The sequence below is a fragment of the Diospyros lotus genome, chromosome 2 (assembly GCF_014633365.1).
Source record: "Diospyros lotus cultivar Yz01 chromosome 2, ASM1463336v1, whole genome shotgun sequence".
Taxonomy (NCBI): Eukaryota; Viridiplantae; Streptophyta; class Magnoliopsida; order Ericales; family Ebenaceae; genus Diospyros; species Diospyros lotus.
In genome coordinates this window covers 14,180,490-14,202,481 of record NC_068339.1, presented here as the reverse complement: position 1 = coordinate 14,202,481, position 21,992 = coordinate 14,180,490, and the positions used below count along the sequence as shown (strand labels likewise).

The 21,992-nt window shown below is 33.1% G+C and overlaps 3 protein-coding genes across 6 annotated transcripts in view; 2 read left to right on the top strand and 1 right to left on the bottom strand.

Annotated features, from left to right (window-relative positions):
* LOC127793992 (uncharacterized) overlaps positions 1–1,210 on the top strand; it is a 57,962-nt gene extending 56,752 nt beyond the window's left edge. The window contains exon 14 of the mRNA XM_052324843.1: positions 509–1,210. Coding sequence (XP_052180803.1) covers positions 509–544 — 36 coding nt within the window. The 3' untranslated portion in view covers positions 545–1,210. The remainder of the gene's footprint in view (positions 1–508) is intronic.
* Positions 1,211–3,994: 2,784 nt separating this feature from the next.
* Positions 3,995–9,512, bottom strand: LOC127793991 (uncharacterized). 4 transcript variants are annotated; one of them, XM_052324842.1, is made up of 16 exons: positions 9,314–9,512; positions 9,138–9,200; positions 8,060–8,377; positions 7,878–7,957; positions 7,511–7,611; positions 7,279–7,401; positions 7,088–7,157; positions 6,921–7,007; positions 6,741–6,806; positions 6,565–6,657; positions 6,388–6,444; positions 6,181–6,309; positions 6,001–6,091; positions 5,818–5,906; positions 5,174–5,367; positions 3,995–4,337 (listed from the first exon to the last, which is right to left on the bottom strand). In XM_052324842.1, exons 3-16 carry the CDS (start codon positions 8,280–8,282, stop codon positions 4,262–4,264), a joined length of 1,479 nt encoding a protein of 492 aa, XP_052180802.1. In that variant the 5' UTR covers positions 8,283–8,377; positions 9,138–9,200; positions 9,314–9,512; the 3' UTR covers positions 3,995–4,261. The 4 variants fall into 4 exon arrangements, with proteins under 4 accessions (XP_052180802.1, XP_052180801.1, XP_052180800.1 ...); XM_052324841.1 differs by having other exon boundaries at positions 9,142–9,200; XM_052324840.1 differs by having other exon boundaries at positions 8,060–8,390; positions 9,314–9,511.
* Positions 9,513–15,471: 5,959 nt separating this feature from the next.
* On the top strand, positions 15,472–21,758 carry LOC127793990 (uncharacterized). The gene is made up of 5 exons (XM_052324838.1): positions 15,472–15,652; positions 16,924–17,117; positions 18,857–18,941; positions 21,223–21,288; positions 21,388–21,758. The coding sequence occupies exons 1-5, from the start codon at positions 15,569–15,571 to the stop codon at positions 21,478–21,480; spliced, it is 522 nt and encodes a 173-aa protein (XP_052180798.1). The 5' UTR covers positions 15,472–15,568; the 3' UTR covers positions 21,481–21,758.
* Positions 21,759–21,992: the final 234 nt, after the last annotated feature.

Below are 21,992 nucleotides of genomic sequence, written 5' to 3'. Positions count from 1 at the left end.
GCTTGTTATTATTTTATTTTAGTCTGTTATGGTAGTATTTGTTAACCAATATATAGATCGGAAAAAGTGGAATATGAAAAATATTTCAGACAAAAGTGTTTTACATTGTGTTTAAATTTATCTGGCGACCATTGAAAAAGAAGTCACGTGACTTCTTATTTAGGTTTTTTTAAATAAATTTCTCTCCCCCCCCTTTCTGGATAAATTTATTTTGGTCTTTACAGATAAGAAAAAATAACACATGTGTCCTCTAGTGCACTCCAAAAAAAATTAACTAACAGTTTAATAAAAAATTTGGAATGATTTTCAGATTTATCTTGATCATTTTATATCTTAGTTTGGAAAACATTACAAGTTTATATTGATGTAACTTTATTTTATTTAGTTTAACAAATGCTATCTATGTATGTAGTGAGTCCATAGCTTGTTCAGGTTTTATGTTTCATGACCTTTCTTCTCCTAGGTTTTTTTGGCAGCTTTGCTGACAAGTATAAAATTTGTTTTTCAGGTTCCTTCGAGCTTGTTCGAGACCCCCATAAACTAAACAAATAGTTGATAACATCAAATTTTGGCAGCTTGGCCGTTGGATGCTTGCAGTCATTATTGCTCTTTTTTTTGGGGGGGGGGGGGGTAAAAATAGGTGAAGGTAATGCTTGTAAATCAAAACAAAAATAATAATAAGAGGAAGTCAGCCAAATAAAAGCTATTATTACGTTGCAAGTAGATTTATGATTTTCACCTTCTTTAGTTCTCTCATGTACACAAAATTTTGAATGTAAACATTTCTTGGGACACAAATTAAACATGGTTGTCACGAGGAAGGACGCAAAAGTTTACTTATCATGATCAAATTTTGGATATTCGTTTTAGCTTACAGTCGTTGGTTGCCATCACGGCTAATTTCATGTTGTACCTGATCTTCCAATTCGGGGATGTCAATTCATTCGACACCGAAACATATATTGGCGAGTGTTGGATATGCAAAGAGACCATAAGGAAGCAAAGCTGTGCTAGCTAGGATCTTCGTAAAAATCTTTTCATGTTTCCTTTTCAATGCACTCACACATAAATAGCCACATTCCGGGCAGGTAATATAGTTTTGGATTGTAAGCCAAATGCTATGTTTTTACACGTGGGATATCTCTAAATTTCGTGTCAATTTTGAATGATTTTGGGAATTCTATGAATGTGGCCTGGGACAATCTCTTGTTATTTTCAGTTGGAGGATCCTTCAAAGAACCTTTTGATGGCTACGTTACATTGCCGCTCTCTCATCTCTATGTCATTTATAATAATACTGAACTGAGGTGAGCTCACATTTGCTGACCGTGTTATTAGAAACAAGCGATAAGCAAATGATCATATTATTAGTGCTCAATTTCCGTCTAAATTACATGCTTCATCGATTGGCTGAGTTCTCATAAAATTGCTTAAAATCTTGTGCCAAAATTAACCATCCAACTGCACTTTTTTGATGGGGCAAATCTTTAGCTGTTGGGGGTCTAGGTGCCAAAATTTTTGCTGTAATAGAATTTTACTAACATGCCTATTTTTCTTTTTTTAAGTTAAAATAGGCTGGACGAGACTCTAAAGAGTCAAGATTACGAGTGCGATTTTGTTCACCCCTTTAATGGGAGTGAACATCACCCTCATAAAATTGTGAGGGTGATATGTAACGGAACGACATTTTGTTTTGAATGAAATGCCGTTCCGTTACACATCACCCTCACAAAAATTGTGAGGGTGATGTTCACCCCGTTAAAGGGGGTGAACAAAATTGCACTCCAAGATTACCCTGTAAGGGCTTATTTTATTTTAATTGTTGAGATATTTTAATTATCTTTTAACATCTTATTAGACTTTATTTTTAAAAATACTAATAACCTTTTAAAAATGCTATTAGTACTTCATGAGTTATACCATAGACTACCTAATATAGTTAAAATGTTCAAAATATCTCTCACTCAAGGTGATGAAGTGAGGCGGTGAGACGACGTAAAATGATAAGACGCATGATTAAAATACCCTTCACCTAAAACGCGAGAGATATTTTTATCATGTATGATATATTATGTACCATATGAAATACTTATATAGCATGGCCCTAATCTCTTCATCGGCCATAGGTTCACTTAAATAATAATAAGACTTAAAAATGATTGAAATTCTAGATTTACAAATTAGGAATATGATGCCTTCATAAAAATAGCAATATTGTTAAGAGTAGAATTGGACTGGAAAGTTCAATTGGGGAGCAATCCGCGAGCTGATCCAGCTCATGGATCACAACTAGATGAAGGAACGATTAGCCAAGCGATTGTGCAATGAATTTACATTCAAATTGATGATCGTAAGAATTAAATTGGTTCAATTGCAGATATTTTCCTCTCTTTTTTACCTTGATCCCTTTTATTTTAATGTCATCCATCTTTTTTCTTCACATTGACCACGTGACTTGATTCACACTAACATTTTATTTATTTATTTATTTTTTTTAATATAGGAATCGGAGGAAGCCCCGATACATAAGTCTTTGGCAGAGATCGTCACTTTCTTCCATATAACCTATGGGCCCGACCCAAACCGGGCAATCGAATCTGTCCAAGGTAAGTCCAGGTCGAGACTCGTACCCGTGGTCCCCCGTGTAGATAGGCGATACCTACCGCATTGCCCAGGATTCGAACACACAACCTCGACATACCCAGCACTCGAAAACCACGCGATTGACCACTTGAGCTACTCAGGGGGTTAACACCAACATTAAGGGGGCGTTAAATTGTAAATATGGAATTTGTATGAAAAAAAAAATATTTTTTAAGTAATTGAATTGTTTAGAATTAAATTTTAGCAAAAATATCAATTAAAAGTGTTTAATTAGCTTAATTTTCTATCTAAAAATTATAATATTTTTTTAACTTTTGGTATTTGATTGTCATTGAATTACAAAGAATTATATAAAAATAAATCAAATATATTATATAAAATATTCAAAAAAATCAAATATATATACACAAATACACATACAACTTGAGGATGAAGGAGTCGTCGTTGCCACCATCGTCATCGTCACTAGCCACTCACCGTCGCTTTTGCTTGCCCTCTCGTTGTGCTTTTGCTCTCCTTCTTCTTCTTTTTCTTTTTTAATTCCTTAGAATTTTTTTTTCGAGCCCCTTTCAGAATTGGTTTTCCAACAAAAGCGAGAATTGGCCATCACGTAACTAAAAGTGAGAATTTGAATTACTTGAAAAGTATAGCTAATCAAACACTACCAAAATTAAAATTTATATAAAAAATTATCATTTTTCATAAAAAAATATAAACAATCAAAATGCCCTTAGTCAATGATCTTCCAACCTCTCTTGAGTCATATTACAAGACATTCTCGTTGACAGTGCAACCACATAAAGCTGAGAGTCGCTGTTTAAGTTTCTAAAAATTATATTTAGGGCATAATTTTTTAATCCTTTTTCAAAATTGCCCTGCTCAAATATATGAAATTTGGGTAAATTTGAAAAAAAAAAGGAAAATGAGAAGTCATAAAATAACTAAAAATAGATAATGTTTAATTATTTTGTGATTTTTTAAATTGTTTAGGTTTACAATAGAATAAAACTAAGTATACTTTGTAGCTTTAAAATTTGATAGGTCAAAAGAAGACGAAATGGATACTTTCCATAAATGAAAACATTTTAAAGATGTTATATTAAAGAGTTTAAAATTATTATTGATAGTCTTTTTTGACTAATTATTAATAGAAATTTGTTATCACCTTTAGGGCTACGTATCATTATTCTTAGTGGACATGTCTTTCACATATCTTTTTATTTTTATATAATTTTATAAGTTTTAAAGGGTATTTTCATGTACAAAACTCCTCACTCAAGGAACACTAGGAAGGGTAATTCATTTTTTGATATATGGAATTGCATTCTTGAAAGGCCATAATGTCTTGCAAATGATTATTGTGATGATTCATGCTAGGGACCATTGCTGCTGATGGGAACAAATCAGCTGCTTTTTATTTATTTGTACAGCACTAAAAACTGTTTGCTACAATTGCTGAATGAGATTAGAACCTTGCAAGCTGATAAATTACATTTTATTCAGCTCAAGAATTCAGCTTCTATTGTATCCATTTGGTGTCAAAACCACCACCAAGAAAGCAGCCAAAACTCATAATAAGCGGCATCTACTAGTCTTACAGACAACACTACTCTTCTGAACATGCACTTCCGAGTATCCTCTGTTTGTTAATTGCTTGTCAACTGTGTTCTCGTTCCCCTGCTAACATGGCAGCATGCATCTCCAAGTACTGTCTGCTATTCATCTCTGTTAACCTGCAATACAATAGAACATGGGTCACCATCATCAAAAGAAAATAATTAGAGCAGTACATACAGGCGGGTGAGTTCTCCACTTTTGGGAGAGACAATAGCAATTGAACGGAACGGGTCCCATCCAATGCCCTACTTTTTGTCTCCCGCAAATTGGGGAAGAATGGATAGAAACCTTGCTTTTGTGGTTTGACAACATTAACCTTAATAGTGTTTTAGAGGTTCAAAGTTGTCCTTAACCTTAATGGTCATTTGTTGTTTAATATCCATCCATTTCATCTATTTCCATTGCTCTTCTAAACAAGGAGACAGATCTCCAATTATACTCCCCTCAAATGAGGAGAAAATATTTTACATTCCATTCCATTACTAAATCTCTCATAGTCTCAAACAAAGTTTTAGGATAACCTAAAATATGCTGCCCATACTATATAACGTTGAAGTTAAAAGGAATGAACTAATGCTACCCAAACACTTTCGTTTTTTTTACTTTCCCATAACAATGAGAATTCACTCCTATCATTTGGGTGTACATTGGGCAAACGCAAGGGTACCCTCAACTAACCCAAAAACAAGCACACAAAAGTCTGTATTGTGAGTTTGCTTTAAAGATGGTTTGAATCCTGGTCACTGAAGAGACAACTATAATCTCTCACTACCAAAGCCAATCCTTGGGAGTCAATTTCAGTCCAAGAATGCATGTTCTTAACAAAATTCCAGCTGTGGGCGAATAGAGCAGATGGCATAAAGTAGAATTCACAAAACACAGAGAAACAAATTCTTTCCTAAAACAAACTACTAAGGATATCAGAAAGCAAGAATTTGGCCAAACACTGTACCTACTAATGGTGCGATCTTTAGCAAACCCCAACTCATTGTCCACACAAAGGTCCATATCATCATTTCTCCTTGACCTTGAAGAGGTTCTGGGTGCCATTTGTTGAGCATCAGATACTGTCACAATTCTATGGAAAAGATCAAAAGGACTCCCCTCAGCAGTACAAATCAATCTGGCTTTGTTCTCATACATCACCTGTTGTGATAATGAAAAAGCATCAGTTTCTCGTCTAACTTCCAACAAGAAGAAAAATCACAAGCATTCATCTTGTTAGGCAGGTTGGCTACATAATTGTAGCTCTCCAACCATCTCTATCCGTGATTGTGCATTTTGTAAGACCATAATATCTCAATGTCATGACTAAGAAGCTAGGTCAATCATCTTTCCAATCATGCCATGGCCCTTCCAAGATGGGTAGGGTACAATTTTCTGCATTTCATGTCAGACATGGAGCCAAATAACTAGGTAACGGTAGATTGCTCCTTTGTGACCGGAAGGTCAAGAGTTAAATTTAGAAAAACAGTCTCTTTGCAAAAAGTAAGGGGGAGGTTGTGTAAAACGGCCCTCCCCCAACCCTCACAAAGTGAGGGACATTGACGCCCTTTTTCTAAATTAAAACAAAAACAATTTGGAAAGGGAACTAACGTCAATTAGAGTGACAAAGCGGTATGCTGCTGTCTTATTATGGAGTCCAAAAACTGGCACCCCTTCCAACGACAGGGTATGGAAGCTCTCTGCCAGAAAGGAATAATAAAACTAACACGTTAGTCTGAAAGGAAATACGCTATACAATTGATAGATCACAGTTTTATCTCAAGCATTACTTACTGAACAGTCCAAAATAGTCTGCAGCACCAAGTGGTTTATCACAGAGCTCTTCAAAGGGAAAGTACGCACATCCTTTAGCACCCAGTGGAACCTAAATAATGAGAGATCAAAGTAAGACGATCACTATGTAAACTGCCTTTTATGCCACAGAAAAGCATTAAAAGAATTTACATCACATACAAATAATTTCCTCCCCATAACGACTTCAACTTCTTGTGGTGAAGCCGTGTGTTTTCCAATTATCTGTTCTAACTTTTCCTTAAGAAGGGAAGATGACTCTTTCCCGACAAAGTAAAAGCCTTGCTGGGCCTGCAGTTTAGGGTTATGGGTTTAAGTGATGAAGATTTTGACCAGCTAAAGCAAAAGGAGAGAAGATCATCTTATTACCGAAGTCATTTTTCGATAGTCTACTGAGGACCCAATTTGATGAGCTATACACCTTTCCTACATAAAAGTAAGTTAACAAAAGAATAAACGCAACTGTAAAGAAGTTCAACTGTTCAAGCCTCTGTAAACTCAACATCAACTGTAAAGAAGCTCAACAAGGAACCCTCATTTGCATACCTTCAAAGTGGAAATAAATGGGAGAAAAAGATCTCTCTGCAGTCCACCTTCATAAAGGTTATCTGGAGCACGATTTGAAGTAGCAACAAGAACCTATTCTTGCAGAAATACGTGTTGATTTGTTGCTGCAGAAACCATCCAGGAAGATGGACAACTAAGGATGTTTAACAACTTACCACACCATTATTGAATAAATGTCTGAATAAACGGTTTAGAATCAGGGCATCGGCAACATCAGTCACCTATGAAAGGTAAAAAAAAAGAGAATAAAAAATCGATGATGAAAAGAAAATAGAAAGCTAGCAGATGTCAATCCATCATCAAAGAATAAGATTCTATTCCACACACCAACATACCATAAATTCATCGAGACATAATAAGATTGATTCATCGGATATCTCCGCTGCAACCACTTCAAGGGGATCGGCCACACCCTTGTGCTTCTGGGGATTATAGACAATATTTCAGTACTAAAGTTTAAACCCTATACTCAGTTTTGCAATGCAAAATGGATTATTCTTACCCGTAAGCGGCTGTGGACATCCAACATGAGGTCATGGAAATGAATTCTCTTCTTTCTCCAGCTGTTAGGCCTGAGAAAGTATTTGTATTCAGAGAGAAAACCAGTGAATGCTTGATAATGAGCAGATAGGTCTCAATTCTCCAAGCAAGGAAAATCAAATTATATAACATCAAGTAAAAGAAGCAAAGTACAGTTGATCGTAAAATAAGTCCATCAGCATAGTTTTTCCTGTTCCTACTCCTCCATAGAGATAGAGTCCTTTCACCGGTGAGTATGAAGGCTGGGGAATGATGCGCGACCAGAACCATCTACTCCTGCAAACAAAGTACACAGAGAATCGACAGTGATGAGCAATTAAAACAAGAAGATGATTACTGCCATTTAAATAGAAACTAAATACTGGAAAGGGTATAAACATCTTACCTGCTTGCTTTATCAGAGGCAGCATAGCGGTCTAACCGGCAAGCATCAGCCGAGTCAACAAGCTCATCATAGAGTCTCTGCAGTTCTCTCAAGGTGCCCACCTAAAGAATGCTGTCAATGTATCAACTCATAAAGGAAAACCAAAAACAGATACACGGGCAATAAATCCTTCAAACACTCCCTTAGGGCCCGCTTAATTTTGCTCTCAGTTTTTATGTGTTTGTTCTCAGTGTCAGTTAACAGGTTGAATGTACTATGGTTAGCCATTAATTTGAAGAGGCTAAATATCCACCCAGTTATGGTTGAAATCTCCTTTTTCCTTGCAAAACTTACAAATAAGTATGAAGAATTGCATCGATCACTATACCTGATAACTATCGCCATCAACAAGTTCGCCTGCAGCAATTCTGCGCTCATACTCAACTAGAGGTCCTCCTCTGCTCAATTCTGTAGTATAATCAAATGAAACCCAAAAGATGCCTTTTAAAACTGTGCCAAATATTACTAAACCAGTTTGAGAAAAAGTAGGAAGATCACCGAGAAGCCAACCTCCAGTGGTTACTTTAGCAGCATCAGCAAATAGAGCTCTTGAGTTCACATAAGAGGGATGATTATGTTTACAATTTTTGGCATTGAAGAAGCACTTGTTGGCAGAACCAAGCCTTGTATTGGCTAAATAATTGTGCTTTCTAGATAAAACACTTGAGAAATTGCCTCCTTGATGCCGAAAAGCTGACTGAAATTGTCGAACAGGGCGGAGAACAGTTCTCATCTCCAATCCAGGAGTCCAATCAGAATCGCAAAGATGAACGGGAACAACGAAAAGGAGATGTAGGAATTGTTTTGCAGGGTTCTGATACAACAATGCTGAAAGAAATAGCTGCAAAATATTATATACTGCTTTCAGAATAACAGAATATCATATTTGCAACTAGACATTATAAGTAAATTTACACAGCTATGTGACCCAAAAAGGGAATCAAAACAATTCATGTGAAAGGGCAAGTAGGAATAGCTTATGCTTATCAGAATACAGGAATTTACATTCCTAATTACACAATTTTGATCTTTACAACGTTACGCAACTCTGAGAAGATTCAATATAAAGCTTTGTCACAGGACAATGATAATGGCAGTGGGGAAAGAATGGTTCACGGGATCCATATACACTAAATGCAGTAACAAGTAGAATAATACACACGCACGCACAGATATATTTGCCATTAGAAGTATTCAGAACATAGAGAAGCATATTCTTAGATAAAAGCGAAACACAATAGAAAACATATGACAGTGAAAATAAACAATAGATAAAAGCAGAGAATCAGAAACAGGGAAAAAAAATCATATATTTGAAGTTTGTAAAAAAGTAAATATAAACATAACATTATTCATCATCAGAATCAGGAAAGCTGTTATCTTAATGGAAGATTACAAACCCCAGCACAAATTTCAAAAAGTGAAAAATTTTCAATAGCATGATCAAAATAATGATTTCTCTCTTACTTTTCTTGCAATGAAAAACCCAATCAATTTTTTCCCAGAAAAAAATTGAAAAATTCAAGGAGAAACTAATAATGCAATCAACAGAACGCAGACGGAGAGAAATTGAGAGGCAACGACATACCTACCTCCCGTTTTGGCCGATTGATTAGAAGAAAGCGCAGAATTTCAACGGCCTGTGTTGATTCTTGAAGAACCAAACAGAAGACAAAGGAAGAAAAATTAAAATATTGATTTACTATTTGTTCGCGTGTGTGTGCCTGTGTACATATACATATATATATATATATAGGTGCATACAATTTAGAGCACAAATTTTTGTTGGAGTTGGAGAAGACCCAAAACACAGAACCCCATATTTTGGGAAACCTTGAAGGGAGAGGAAAAGCAGAGAGAAGATGCCATCTGGTTCTCCCATGCCTTTATTTTATCCTTTTTGAGTAGTTGGAGTCTGACTCCTCCTCGTGATTCAACAAGCTAATCACTAATCAGAGATTGGTTACAATTCTATCATATCACATTAAACTTTTGGAACATGCAGTTTCGTAATCAGAGAAATAAATATACATTAATATATATATATATACACACACACATTCATAATTTCATATTCAGGAATGAGTCACAAATCACAAAGTGACGATCATGAGGCAACGAAGGTGACGTACACACCCACGCCCGTCTACTTAATGAATGCGTCAGTTGAAACTTTGAAAGTTCTATTACCAGGCCGGTGATCCATTGACCGTCAACCTAAATATAGAAATATAGCTTTTAATTTTTAAATTATATCAGATTTTAATGCATAATTGAATATAATGATAAAAATTAATTAATTTTATTTAAAAATTAAACTTATCTCACTATCAATCTCCACATCCAATAAATATTTATTTAAAAGTTTTAATTTTTTTAGTTACACCTTTAGTTGAAAAAAAATAATTTTTTTATTGACTAACCCATAGAGGGGGTTTTAGTGCGTGCTGGCGGCAGAAACTTCAGCCCTGGAAATAGCAAGAATTGGGGCATTCAGCAGCCCGCCTATAACCTTGTGGTCCCATCGTTGAAAAAGGTTTTAGCTTTTAACGGTGGGGAAATTGGAAACTGGGAATCTTTTTAAAACGGGAAGTATGAAAGATTTTGACAGTCTAATAAATGTTATTTTAACATATTTTATATTAATATTATTATGTTATAGATAAAAATTTATTAAAAGACTAAAAATATCCAAAAGTCTTCCCATAATTCTTTAGACTAGAAGATATAAATTTTCTCGTAATTGGGGTTCCATAAATTAAATAATTATGATATTTAAAAATTCTGTCAAATATTTGAAGAAATAAATAAATAATTATTCATAAAAAAATTTAATTCTAAAATAATTTTAAAATATTAGGATAAATATCATCCACAAAAATCATAATTTTAAGGGATTCTAAAATATAAGAATCTTAATTCTAATGGATTTCAAAAAGTTAAAATAGATGTTATCTATAAAAATTTTAATTCATGATTACTTAATATTAATCTATATCTTTCTATAAATAAACACATTCATTCCTAAAAATATATGTCTCTAATATTGGTTTCAATACAATTTTTATAATTTTCAGTGTTTGATTTAAGTGTCGAAGTATTTGTGTAAGGATCTTCACGTACCTTCTGGCTATGTTTTTGTTTACAAATTAAGTTAAGTTGACGATGACATTTACAATCAAATAAATTTATTAAAAATATTGATATAATATTATAATATAATATATTTATATAAAATATTATTAAATTTAAGTATTTAAATAATATTTAGGTTTAAAACAATTTTGTGTTTTACAACCTATGAATCCAAGGACAACTTTATGTTGAAAATGAATGTTATAATTTTTTAAAATATAAAATTTTAAAACCTCTCTCATTATAAAATTGGAATTGAAAATTAAAAAATATTTTCTAAAATTGATGATGGCTTAGGGTTTATCATTTAGGGTTTTAGAGCTAATCACCACATGTTACCTTGGGATCTTTATTCGACACCTTGGGAACTATACCAACAAGAGGAACACATTGACTTGGGATCTGCATCTACATAGAATGAGGAACATGCCATCTCATTTGAAATTGGAATAAAACAGTTTTGCCCATTTTATTCTTTCATAAAATGGGGGAGTGGGAGCAATCGAAGTAGTTTTTGAGGCCTCTTAGTAAATAATAACTGATATTGTTGTCGTTGTCATACACTGTAACAACAATTTTACCTTATTCGATCAGCTGTTCAATTTGGATTTCAGACCACTTTAGTTCCAACCAAATTATTATTTTAGAAAAGATAAATTTTGCACACTATTTGTGACGATGCTTTATTTTTTTTATTTTTATAATAACTAAGTTCGTATAGTAGGTATTTACTTAGATAGTTTTTGTTAACTAAGATATGAGGTAGAAAAGATAAAATATGAAAAGCATTCGAGATATTTTAACTTTCCAAAGTATTTGTTAAATTTATTTGATAATTCTTGAAAAAACTTCACGTGACTTTTTATCTAACTTTTTATGGATAATCGTGAATTACCTATAGGCCCCTTTTAGAATAATTAATATTATTTAATATATTTTAAAATTTAAATTTATTAAGTCTTATTTTTATAATAAGGTTGGATTTAAAAGAACTTATTTATTAAATCTTATGATTAATGTCATTTAATATATTTTTAAATTGTCATATGTTTTGACAATTTTTAAAATTTAAATGACATTATTTCTTTCACTAATTTTTAAAATTTAAATTTATATATATATACATATATTTTATTATCTAATACAAATTCCTTTCACCGATTTTTTAAATTATATTATTTAATTTTATATTTTATTATCTAATATGAAAATATGTTTTGACAATTTTTAATTATCTAAGTAAAATTATTGTAATTCCACCAATAATTATTTCTATTTTCTGAGTTTTTTTAGAATCTATTTTTGAACATAGATTAAAAAAATAAAACACTATTTTTATTTTTATTTTTTGATAATTCACATTAATCATAAAACGCTATTTTAATCATAAATTTGTTGTTGATATTAACATACAATTTTGAATGAATTTGGTAATAGGGATATTTTAATAAATAAAAAAAACTCTTATCTCGGTATTTATCATATAAATTTAACAAACATATGAAAAAGAAAAGTACAATTTTCAATGGATTACAAAAAATTTAACAAATAATTTGATAGAAATCTTTAAATATTTTTCAATCTTATCTTAGTTATTCTATATCTTGATGCAGAAAATATTCCAATATTATCTTAATACAATATTATTTTATTCATTTTAACAAACGCTACCTTCTCAAATAGTTGCCCAATTACCCGACTTGCATTTGAGACAAAATTGGTGCATTGGTTTAGGATAGTTATTTAATTTTCATTTTGTCTTATTTCTTGATATTCCATTATTCGAATTCTCCAACTTTATTCCTTTGTAATCTCAAGCATGCTTCGTTCTTAGTTGGATTTCGTAGGACTAGGTTGTGGTTTGGGTGACTTAAAAGTTGTCTTGTAAGCTTTTGTACTTTTTTGGTTGACCAAAAATCTATTTGATCAGAAGCTCATTGTCGCACTTTAGTCAACTAGCGTGCAAGTGGTCGATTGGAATTTTCATTTTGTTGACCAAAGTTGTATACTGCGCCCCACTTATTGCCACAACTTTAGTTGATTAAAGTCAACTAACGTGCATGTTTAATGTCCAAATGACATCAAATTTCAAAGAAACTTTGACGTATCACAACCCTTCTCGTGGGCTCACCCTCGACGTGTTTTGGATGCAAAACCAAGCTTATTTAGTCTATTGTCTTTCTTAGTCATGAAAAATATTTAATTGTTGTCAAAATTCTAACTTACTCCCAAATCGCTTCTCCTCCTTAAAACCTTGCTTCCCAAAAACCTTGATGGTCATAGTAAATATTGACTTGGACCTCAATGTTGATTTAAAGTGACTTTTTGTTAAACTCAACATTTTAGATAAAACTCATTTTACCTACAAAAATAATTACTCTTAGCATAGACATTCTTCTAATCACAATAAAAGTTTAATCAAAGCTACATTCATTAAATCAAGACTCCATCTATGCAACATTAAGTACAACCTAACAAACTAAATGTTTATCCTATCAAAACATGCTACATTATATAGGATAGCATACTCTCGTAACCACCTCGAATTAGGAACTGCTCTAAAATGGTCTCTACTAATGGTAGTTGCCTTTAAAATATCTAAGAATATAAAAAATGTAAGTCATGAGTCTGTATAGCTCAATAAGAATTTCATGTGTATCATGAATACACCTTAATTTCCTATTATCCCATTTTCAAAGCCCTTCAACCAAAACAAGACTCTCTATTTACCAAAAAAGTGACCTCCATAATTATTGTCTTTGAAGTAACATCCATTGCCTCAGTAGTGAGAGTCTTCCATGGACGACTTTGTTGTTCCATAACCCATATTCTCTAAGTGCCTATAATAATTATATAGCACAAAATAAAATGTATCACACACAAAAATAACATGCCATGGATGCCGCATCATTATGTTTTATGCACCCAAAATGGGTTAAGGACGACTTAGTGTGGTCTCCAAACATTAAGATCTTTTTCTTCCTTGGTAAGTTGTTTATGGAAGAATTGCTCCCCTAAAGCTCTCAAAACCTCTCCACATTCTCCTCCTATTCCATTACATGTTCCTTTTAACTCACATGCATGAAAATAAGAAGAAAACTCTATTTTCCAAGCCTTAGATAATTCCATACAGTTTTTCCAATCACTTCATTCTCTCATTTTTTATCTGTCTTATTTTACACAACCTTTTCAAAATTAAATATTGAAAAATTTTATTGTCCCATTTCCTTGATTGCCCTATAATTTCTCATTAATTTAACCTAATCATGGATCACCATAATTGACCAAATTTAACCTTTAAAATTGTCCCATTAATTGGTTGTTAATGCCCAAAATTGCGTCTTAAAATCCCTAAGATCATATCCCACAACTCAACTTTAATTTGAATTGTTTGTAAAAAAAAAACTCATCAATTTAGTCAACTATTATGCCTAGTCTAGTCGATTAAATTAGTCCAGTATATTGAGCTGAATTTTTCTTTCTTAATTTAAGTCAACTAAAGGATTCAATTTGGTCAACCAAACTAATCCAATGAGTTGGACCAATTTCAATTTCTTATTCTAGTTGATTAAACCTCTTAGTTTGGTTAGCCAAAGTAGTCAAGTAAGTTGGACTAATTATTTTTTTTTTTCAATTTAGTGTAAGGCTCTTAGGCTTTTATCTTTGGTTAATCGAAGGTGTCTCCCACGATATTTTTGCCCTCTTTTCATTTTCATTTGCATCTTTACTCTTTTAATCATCTTTCATGTCTATTTTAGGCATGAATTTACTTCATAATTACCCCGTTTAAAACCTTATTGGTTTCATCTAGTTTGATAATGTCCTGCTCAATTAGGTTTGAATATCCAATTTCTTTCAAAAATTTTCACTAATAAATTTAATTAATTAGAACAAAAATATCGATAGTTACACTACTCTTGAGTTTTGCCTAAAATACCAATTATCCCAATATTTTTGGAATTAACACACTTCTTATGTGTATTATGACTATGAATCATTTTCTCTACTGCTAAGAAGTTGTCAACTTTTTATAAATTTCCAAAAACATTTTCTTTTTACCTTTCAAGTCAATTACTAGGGACCTATTTTGAATTGTTGAATTGATCTAAATATTCAAACCTATTTTATTATACCCAAAAATAGGATTTCATATTCAAAATGGGATTTTTGGGTTCAATCAACCCAACCATTCGATTGAACTTAGAAATCAATTTGAACATTTAAGGGGATATGTATATATATATATATATATATTACTGAAAACAACAATCCATTATTATTTTTAACATCAACAATCCCCAAATTTACATTGATCGTGATGAGTTTTTGGTCGTCAATAAAAACACGTAAAAGAAAAAGAGCGAAAAAAGAAGATAATGATTAATGATGTAATGAATGAAAAAAAAAAAAAAAAAAAACTTGACCAGTAACATAAATATAAAAGAGAAAAAAATAATAAAAGACAATAATACCAGAAATATAAAAAAAATAAAGATGGGTTAATTTTAATCCATGGGCAAAATGGTCCATTTACATCATTAGTTAATTATATGGAAGATATACATGCTATTTTTAAAAATACAAAAATAATTAATACAATTTTATTAAACCTCACCGTAATGTGAGAAATTTACCCTGTCAGAAAATGGCGGGCTGGGAAGCAATTGTTGTGGTTTGTCAGGGCTCCTCTGTAAATAATATCGGCATACTGTATGTAGAATATTGTAAACCGCCACGCGGAGCTCATAATCCCGGATGGAGAATAGATGTCCTTGTATCCAAACAGACGTCCGATCAAGGGTTTCGTTCATTGATCGTTCGACGTAATGGTTTGCTCTTGAATCTAAATTGAATTGACCACTGCTTAATTCTTCTCGCAGGGAGATGGCGAATCAAGGCGCGAAGAAGCGGAGGGACGAGAACAGCCGCCACATGAAGAAACTCTTTCGCCTCATCATCTCTTGCAACGTACGGTTTCTCAGGGTTTTATCCTTTCCCCCAATTGTTATACTTGATTCATCAGTTGCCTCCACTATCGTTTTCATTATATAAGCGTGTATAATCTTCTTGCTTTTGTGGGGTTCGTAGTGCCAACAATCTTTCTCCCAAGCCCTAAAGAATCTGAACATCTTGTATATAGAGCCTTTACTGCCTTCAGTGCTTAACTTGAACTAGAACTGAACTACATGGTTGATTTTTTTATTTTTTATTTTCAAAAAATCCAATATTATTGAGAGCAGTAGGACTGCAGTTAACAATCTAATCGCTCTGATGTTTTGCCCTTACTTTTTTGTTGCTTGTGTCTCCCGAAAGTGGAGACGCTCTAATTCTACCGAGATGAAAACTTTCCCCCCTGCACTTTCTCAGCTACACATAACAACCCCCGCATATCAAATCTTAATCCACTTATGTGATGTTGACTACATGAATTTTAGATTTTCGTCAATAGCCTTATAATTCTTATCATTCCGAAGAGTCTTCCAACAAGTTTTTCTTAGTCTTTCTCTAACGCTTTTGCTAAAAGCTTGTTCTATTCTATCCACTCTCCTCATAGGAGTCTTTATTGGTCTTCTTCTTATATAATGAAACAATAATCAGGTCTCATGTACCTTTTCTTCATTGAGAGCCACTATGACCTTCCTATGAATAACCTCATTCTTAATTTTTTTTTTCTTTTCTTTCTTTTTTTTCTATAACTTCACATCTTCCAATTTTTGAAACAGAGACAAAGTGGATAACTAATTGATTTGATAGTGTCTTTGGATGATTTTTCCTAGTGTTATTTGTGGGTTTATTATTTTCTTCAAAAATTGGAAAATCAAATTGTATTTGATCTATGATTAAAGAGCTTAAAAGAGGTTTGCTTTTCTTGCTTGTTTTCTCAATCCAAATAGGGATCTAAGTCTGTAGTTACCTTATACTCTTGTCTTACTACAATTGCGCAAAGCAAGAGATAGCTATAAGGATCTTATGGAGAACATTATGATATAATTGCAAGTTATTGGTACTAAGTTGATGTGATGCTCTGTGATTCAACTTATAACCATTGTTATTGAGTTGTTTAATGATTTCCTTTTTCAAAGTTTGGAGGTTGTTACTCCTTGGCTTTCTAAGTAAATAATTATTATGCTTGGTATTGGCTCATTCTTTTTGTTCCATTAAATACTTCAATGTAGCATAATTGATTCTACTCTAAAATTATCACACTTTGTTCTCAGTTACAAGTTGTACTTATCTAGGTTATATATCTTGTGGTGAGGGCGGGGATCTTTCATTCTACTTTCAAGTGGAAGCATTGGGTCGGGTTCATCTTAACCTTTTTTTCCTATGCTGTTCCCTATCAACAACTTGCCGTGATGGCAAAGCCGACATATGCAGATGATGGGGAGCTTTTAGACGGTGGTTTTGATATGAGCTCTGATGGAATTTGTGGGTATGTCTCACTAATGTCGTTGTTCAGTTGTTCCTTTTGTTTTCATGTTTAATCTGCTTTGCTATTTGCATTGTAAATGTCATTTTGTTTTATTTGAATAAATGTCACGTAAAAGCTTGTATGTTGTGAACAAATGTCACATGTTTTGCAACTCCACAAAATAATATGCTTGTAACATAAAGCTTCTAGAAAGAACCATGAGTTTGTATGTCAATAATTTGATTACTTAAGAAACGTGTTTTGTAATGTCATAATATACAATCATGTGCTTTTAAAATGAAACTATGGAAAGAGCTATGAATCTGCATGTCAATAATTATTTGAATACTGAAGAATTTGACACCATAGAATAGGTGTGATATAAATTTAACCTCTCCTGGATTCTTTAATTGATGATACAAGAAGAGAATGAGGAATGGGAAATGAAAAAAAAAGAAAAGGGGATAAATGAAGTAGGAGAGCCTATAAAAGGGTATAGGGGAGAGGGGGAGAGAATATGAGAGAGCAAAAGAGAGAGTTAGGGTGGTCAAGACAACAGAAAGCATATGTGTGCACCCTATGTGGGCATACAAAGGAAAATTCTTCCATATCTTTAGCTTCAGTAGTTCAGTTTCTTTACTAATAGATGACTTTTTTACCCTTAATGCTTTTAATTACCCAAGAACTTAAAGGACTGCTCAAGCTTCTGCATGGTTGAATGCTACATTCTCCCTTCTCCATTTTGATCCTTCAGGAGCAACTTGTTTGATCTTAACCTGACAGATCATATCATGATATCATCAATTTGTATGGTCATTAGTGACACTGTGTGAGAAAATTATCCTATTGCACCATGTGAGTTGTTCTTAAGCATATCGTGATGATGCTAGTTTCAACCATTCATTAATTGGTTTTTGTGAAGCCAAATTAGATTAGAACCACAAGTGTAGTATCTAGTGGAGCAGGGTGGGGACTAAGGGTGAAATTCTCCAAGAATCGTGAGCTTGACTTGTGACCTTATATTCCACTCTCGAAGGGTTGCATGTTAAACCTTTCTTGCTATAGTAGTTCCATGTTAGATACTTAACAGGGATAAGAATCATGTAGACCACATCTTGGCAAAGAGCTACATTGGTCTCCCTCAACTTACCCTGTCAGTTAGCCTAAAGAAAGAAAGCATACTAAATTAAAACACTTTTTCCTACAATTATTTCAAGAACACTGTTTTTCATGGGATTAATGCAGCAACAGGAGGTATCTCATTTTTCTGAAATTTATTTGGAAGTTGAGATAATGTAGTGGAGTAAACCAATGACTTCTTAAGGTTGTTACCTATGAACTGCATAGCACGGTTAACTAAAATTCTCACGTATTTAATTAGACCAATTTCCAGGCTAAGACATAATATTTTTCTTTGTTCTTCAAGCCTGTGAGTTATTGTTTAATTGATCGGTCAAATTGCATTTATATGTTCCTTATATGTCAAAATTTAGAAAACCGTAAAACAATTCCATATGATTGATCCTTAGAAATGAATTGTTTCAATTATGAGAACTGATGCTGTGTAGGATCAATTTACAAAACTTGGAAGAGAGTGAATATAAGTCCACCTGAACATCCTCCACTTCTCCAAACCACCTGTTGTAAATTGTTTTAATTATTTTTCTTGTCATCTTTATAAGTTGCCTAGCCGTAACATATGATACTTAGTTTTCATTGGTTTGACCATGAGGCTTACATTTATGGTGATACTCTTGCAGATATTTACATGATGTCATCTATGTTACAGCCTTTGTGCAGATCACAACTATCATCTCTGAAAAATTTGTGTATGTTTATTTACTGGTAAGATGCAATTCCTGGATCAATTGGGCACCTGCATTTACCCATGCACTTCATGGAGTTGTCATAAGCAATAGAACTCTAAAAGAAAAAAAGAAAAGAAAAGAAAAGAAAGAAAGAAGAAGAAAAAGAAACAAAGAAAGGAAAAAATGTGTTGCCATGTTTAATGGCAAGATCTATTTCCTGAATTTGGTTAGGTGCCTGCATTTTTACCCATGCATTTCTTCTTACTGTTTGTTTGTAAAATAAATCGATGATCTATAGTATCCTTTCATAACTCATAGAGTTGAGTGAAGATCATTGCATTACTGGATTGACTTGCAAGAAAATTTTGCTAGGTTTCATCTACTTGATATGTTGGCTTTCTGATGGTAGGGTACCCTAATAAAGTTAACTTTCATCGGCAATCTTAGCCATCAATTATGGGTTATTATCATTGTTGTCAAAATTTTTTAATAAAGAAACCCTCTAGAAGGAAATTTTTATAGGATCCTATAAGGCTAGCTATGTTATATGGAACATCATTTTGAGCAGTAAAGCATCGATATGTGCAAAATATGAACGTAATAGAGAAGATGTTACACGCGGGGGGTGGGGGCGTGTTGCAGCAATACAGGAAAAGATAAAACTAAAAATGAGGTCATTCATTTATAACAAGGTTGGAGTAGCTCCTATTGAAAATAAAATATGTGAAATATAATTAAAATGGTTTAGTTATGTGAGAAGAAGACCATTAGAGGTTCTTGTGATGATAGTGGATGAAATGAAACAAGTCATTGGCAAAAGAGGTAGAGGATGACTAAGAAAAATTTGGAGGGAGACTCTTAGGTATGATATGAGTTATAAAGATCCTATAAAAAAATAAAGCTATAGATAAAAATTGATTGGCCAATGGAGAATTAGATTTCTTGTTTTAATCCCACTAGGTGGATTAAGGCTGGATATCTTCTTGTTAATAAGTAAACCTAAATGCAAGATGGAGAGGAACAGCTCGATGCAGAAAATGTTGGAGGGCAACAAAAGATGGATGCGGCAGGTTTCTTGCAAGTCAATTTGGTTTAAAAAGAAAAAATAAAAACTATCTGCACATACAACTAGAGCAGGTTTGGAAATCTGCCATGCTTGGATTATTTGATTTTATGCACTAATGCTACAACATCAAGAACATGGTCAGTGTGTTATTTGGCCAAGGCTTGGTTAACATTCAACATGGTCAAGTTGGATATTGGATTTACTGTTGGATTGTTAGGACTTATGTTGCAAGAGCATGATGCATTTTATTGCAGAAGACATTAGTGATGGGCATGGATTGGATTGGTTATGATTTTTGGGATAATTGTAACCATGGTGCATGTCAATAACCATATCTGTAACTGCAACCACACAATTATGGATTTTTATTAACCATGCCAGTAACTGATGGATAATGTAATCACTGGACTTTATCTGTAACCATACTAAATAAATAAAATTCAAGCAATAAATAAAAATAATACCAAAAAGAAACTTAAATATCAACAATGCAAACACCTTAAATGGATAAATAAAAATAATTCAAACAAAAAATAACGAATAATAGAATTATAGAACAAAAGTTCTACAACAATCTATGTGCTACAACATTATTACAAACAACAAATAAATAAAATTATAATAACTAATATTATTTAGGTTACGGTTTTTGGCTATGGGTATGGTTACAAATAAAATATTTATAACCGTCAATTTTTCTAATTTTGTAACCACAACCATGTCCGTATGCATTTCTTTGGTTTTTAGTGGTGTCCATTGGACACGGTTATGAATCTTTTATCAGATTAACCTAACCACACTCATCCCTAGATGACATGCTCTTTCACCCATTTGTGAAGAAAAATGCAGATTGCCTGTTTTCAAGTGAGGGTAGATAAAATTATGGTGAATTCTGCATTTACTGTAGTTCAAGTTAAGTTTGGATTGCTTTGGTGAAACTCTCCTGTCAAGTATGAACATGTAACTAACAACATACCAAGAATCTCACAATGTGGAAAGTATGAAGATGTAAAGTTGCTGATCCTGTTATCTCACCATCTATTCTCTCATTGTAGTTCTATTAGTTTTTTAGTTAGTATTTGCTATGTGCAGCAGTGGAGTTATGATGGAAATGTGGTATTTCATATTGAATAAATGAATCATGCTGTTGTTTATATGGCTCAGCAGTAATTGGGTTCTGTATTTCGTGAAAAGAGAGTAGGTTTTCAAAAGAAAACTGTAAACTAAATGATTTCAACCTTTTGCTTTCCAGATACCAGCATTTGTAGGAATCAAACTCTTTGGTTTCATTAAAGGGTTTTTTCCACATGGATCACAGGTACCTCTCTTACCTAGATATTTGTTAATATCCTTGTAAGCAACACAAAGCACTGCCATGATTAGCTGGTCTAACTATCCTCCAAATGATGTTTGACAGCCAGTTGAAGAGGATGAAAAGACGCGAAAGAAGCGTGAAAAGATGGAGAGAAAAGCTTCAAGACCCAAGTTGATGCGGACTAGAAATAAGTGATACGGATTGGAGATAAAAAGAGAATATGGCTCTATGGTTATAACCCGCTTCTCTGGTATCTTGAATCAGACTGCTTGCATATGTATGAGTCCTGCAAATGCAAGTCTAATATGCGTATTTAAGTCTCTGTTTATTTCAAATTTATGAAAAATGAAAATTAGTCTTAATGCCCACGCTTATCTCGGGAGTGACTTAATGTTGTTGTGGATGAATATATCTAATTTGCTCTGCAGCCATTTCAAAAATTTATGCCTAAATTTCTGAACTTAGGCTTGGCATGTTGTTGAAAAGGCTTTCTTCTTGCTGCTTTCTGCTGGCTACACCTTTGATGAGAGCATGTTAAATGTTCTCTAGTGAGATTCGAAAATGGCGAATTTTTAGCTTCTCGACCGTTCTTTCTCTCATCTGAAAAACAAAAAACACTTACTCTTAGGATTTGTATGTAATGGATCTGAATTTAAAGAAATTAAATATATGTATTTGAAATTTTAGGAGTGGAGGTTTATTTAGAC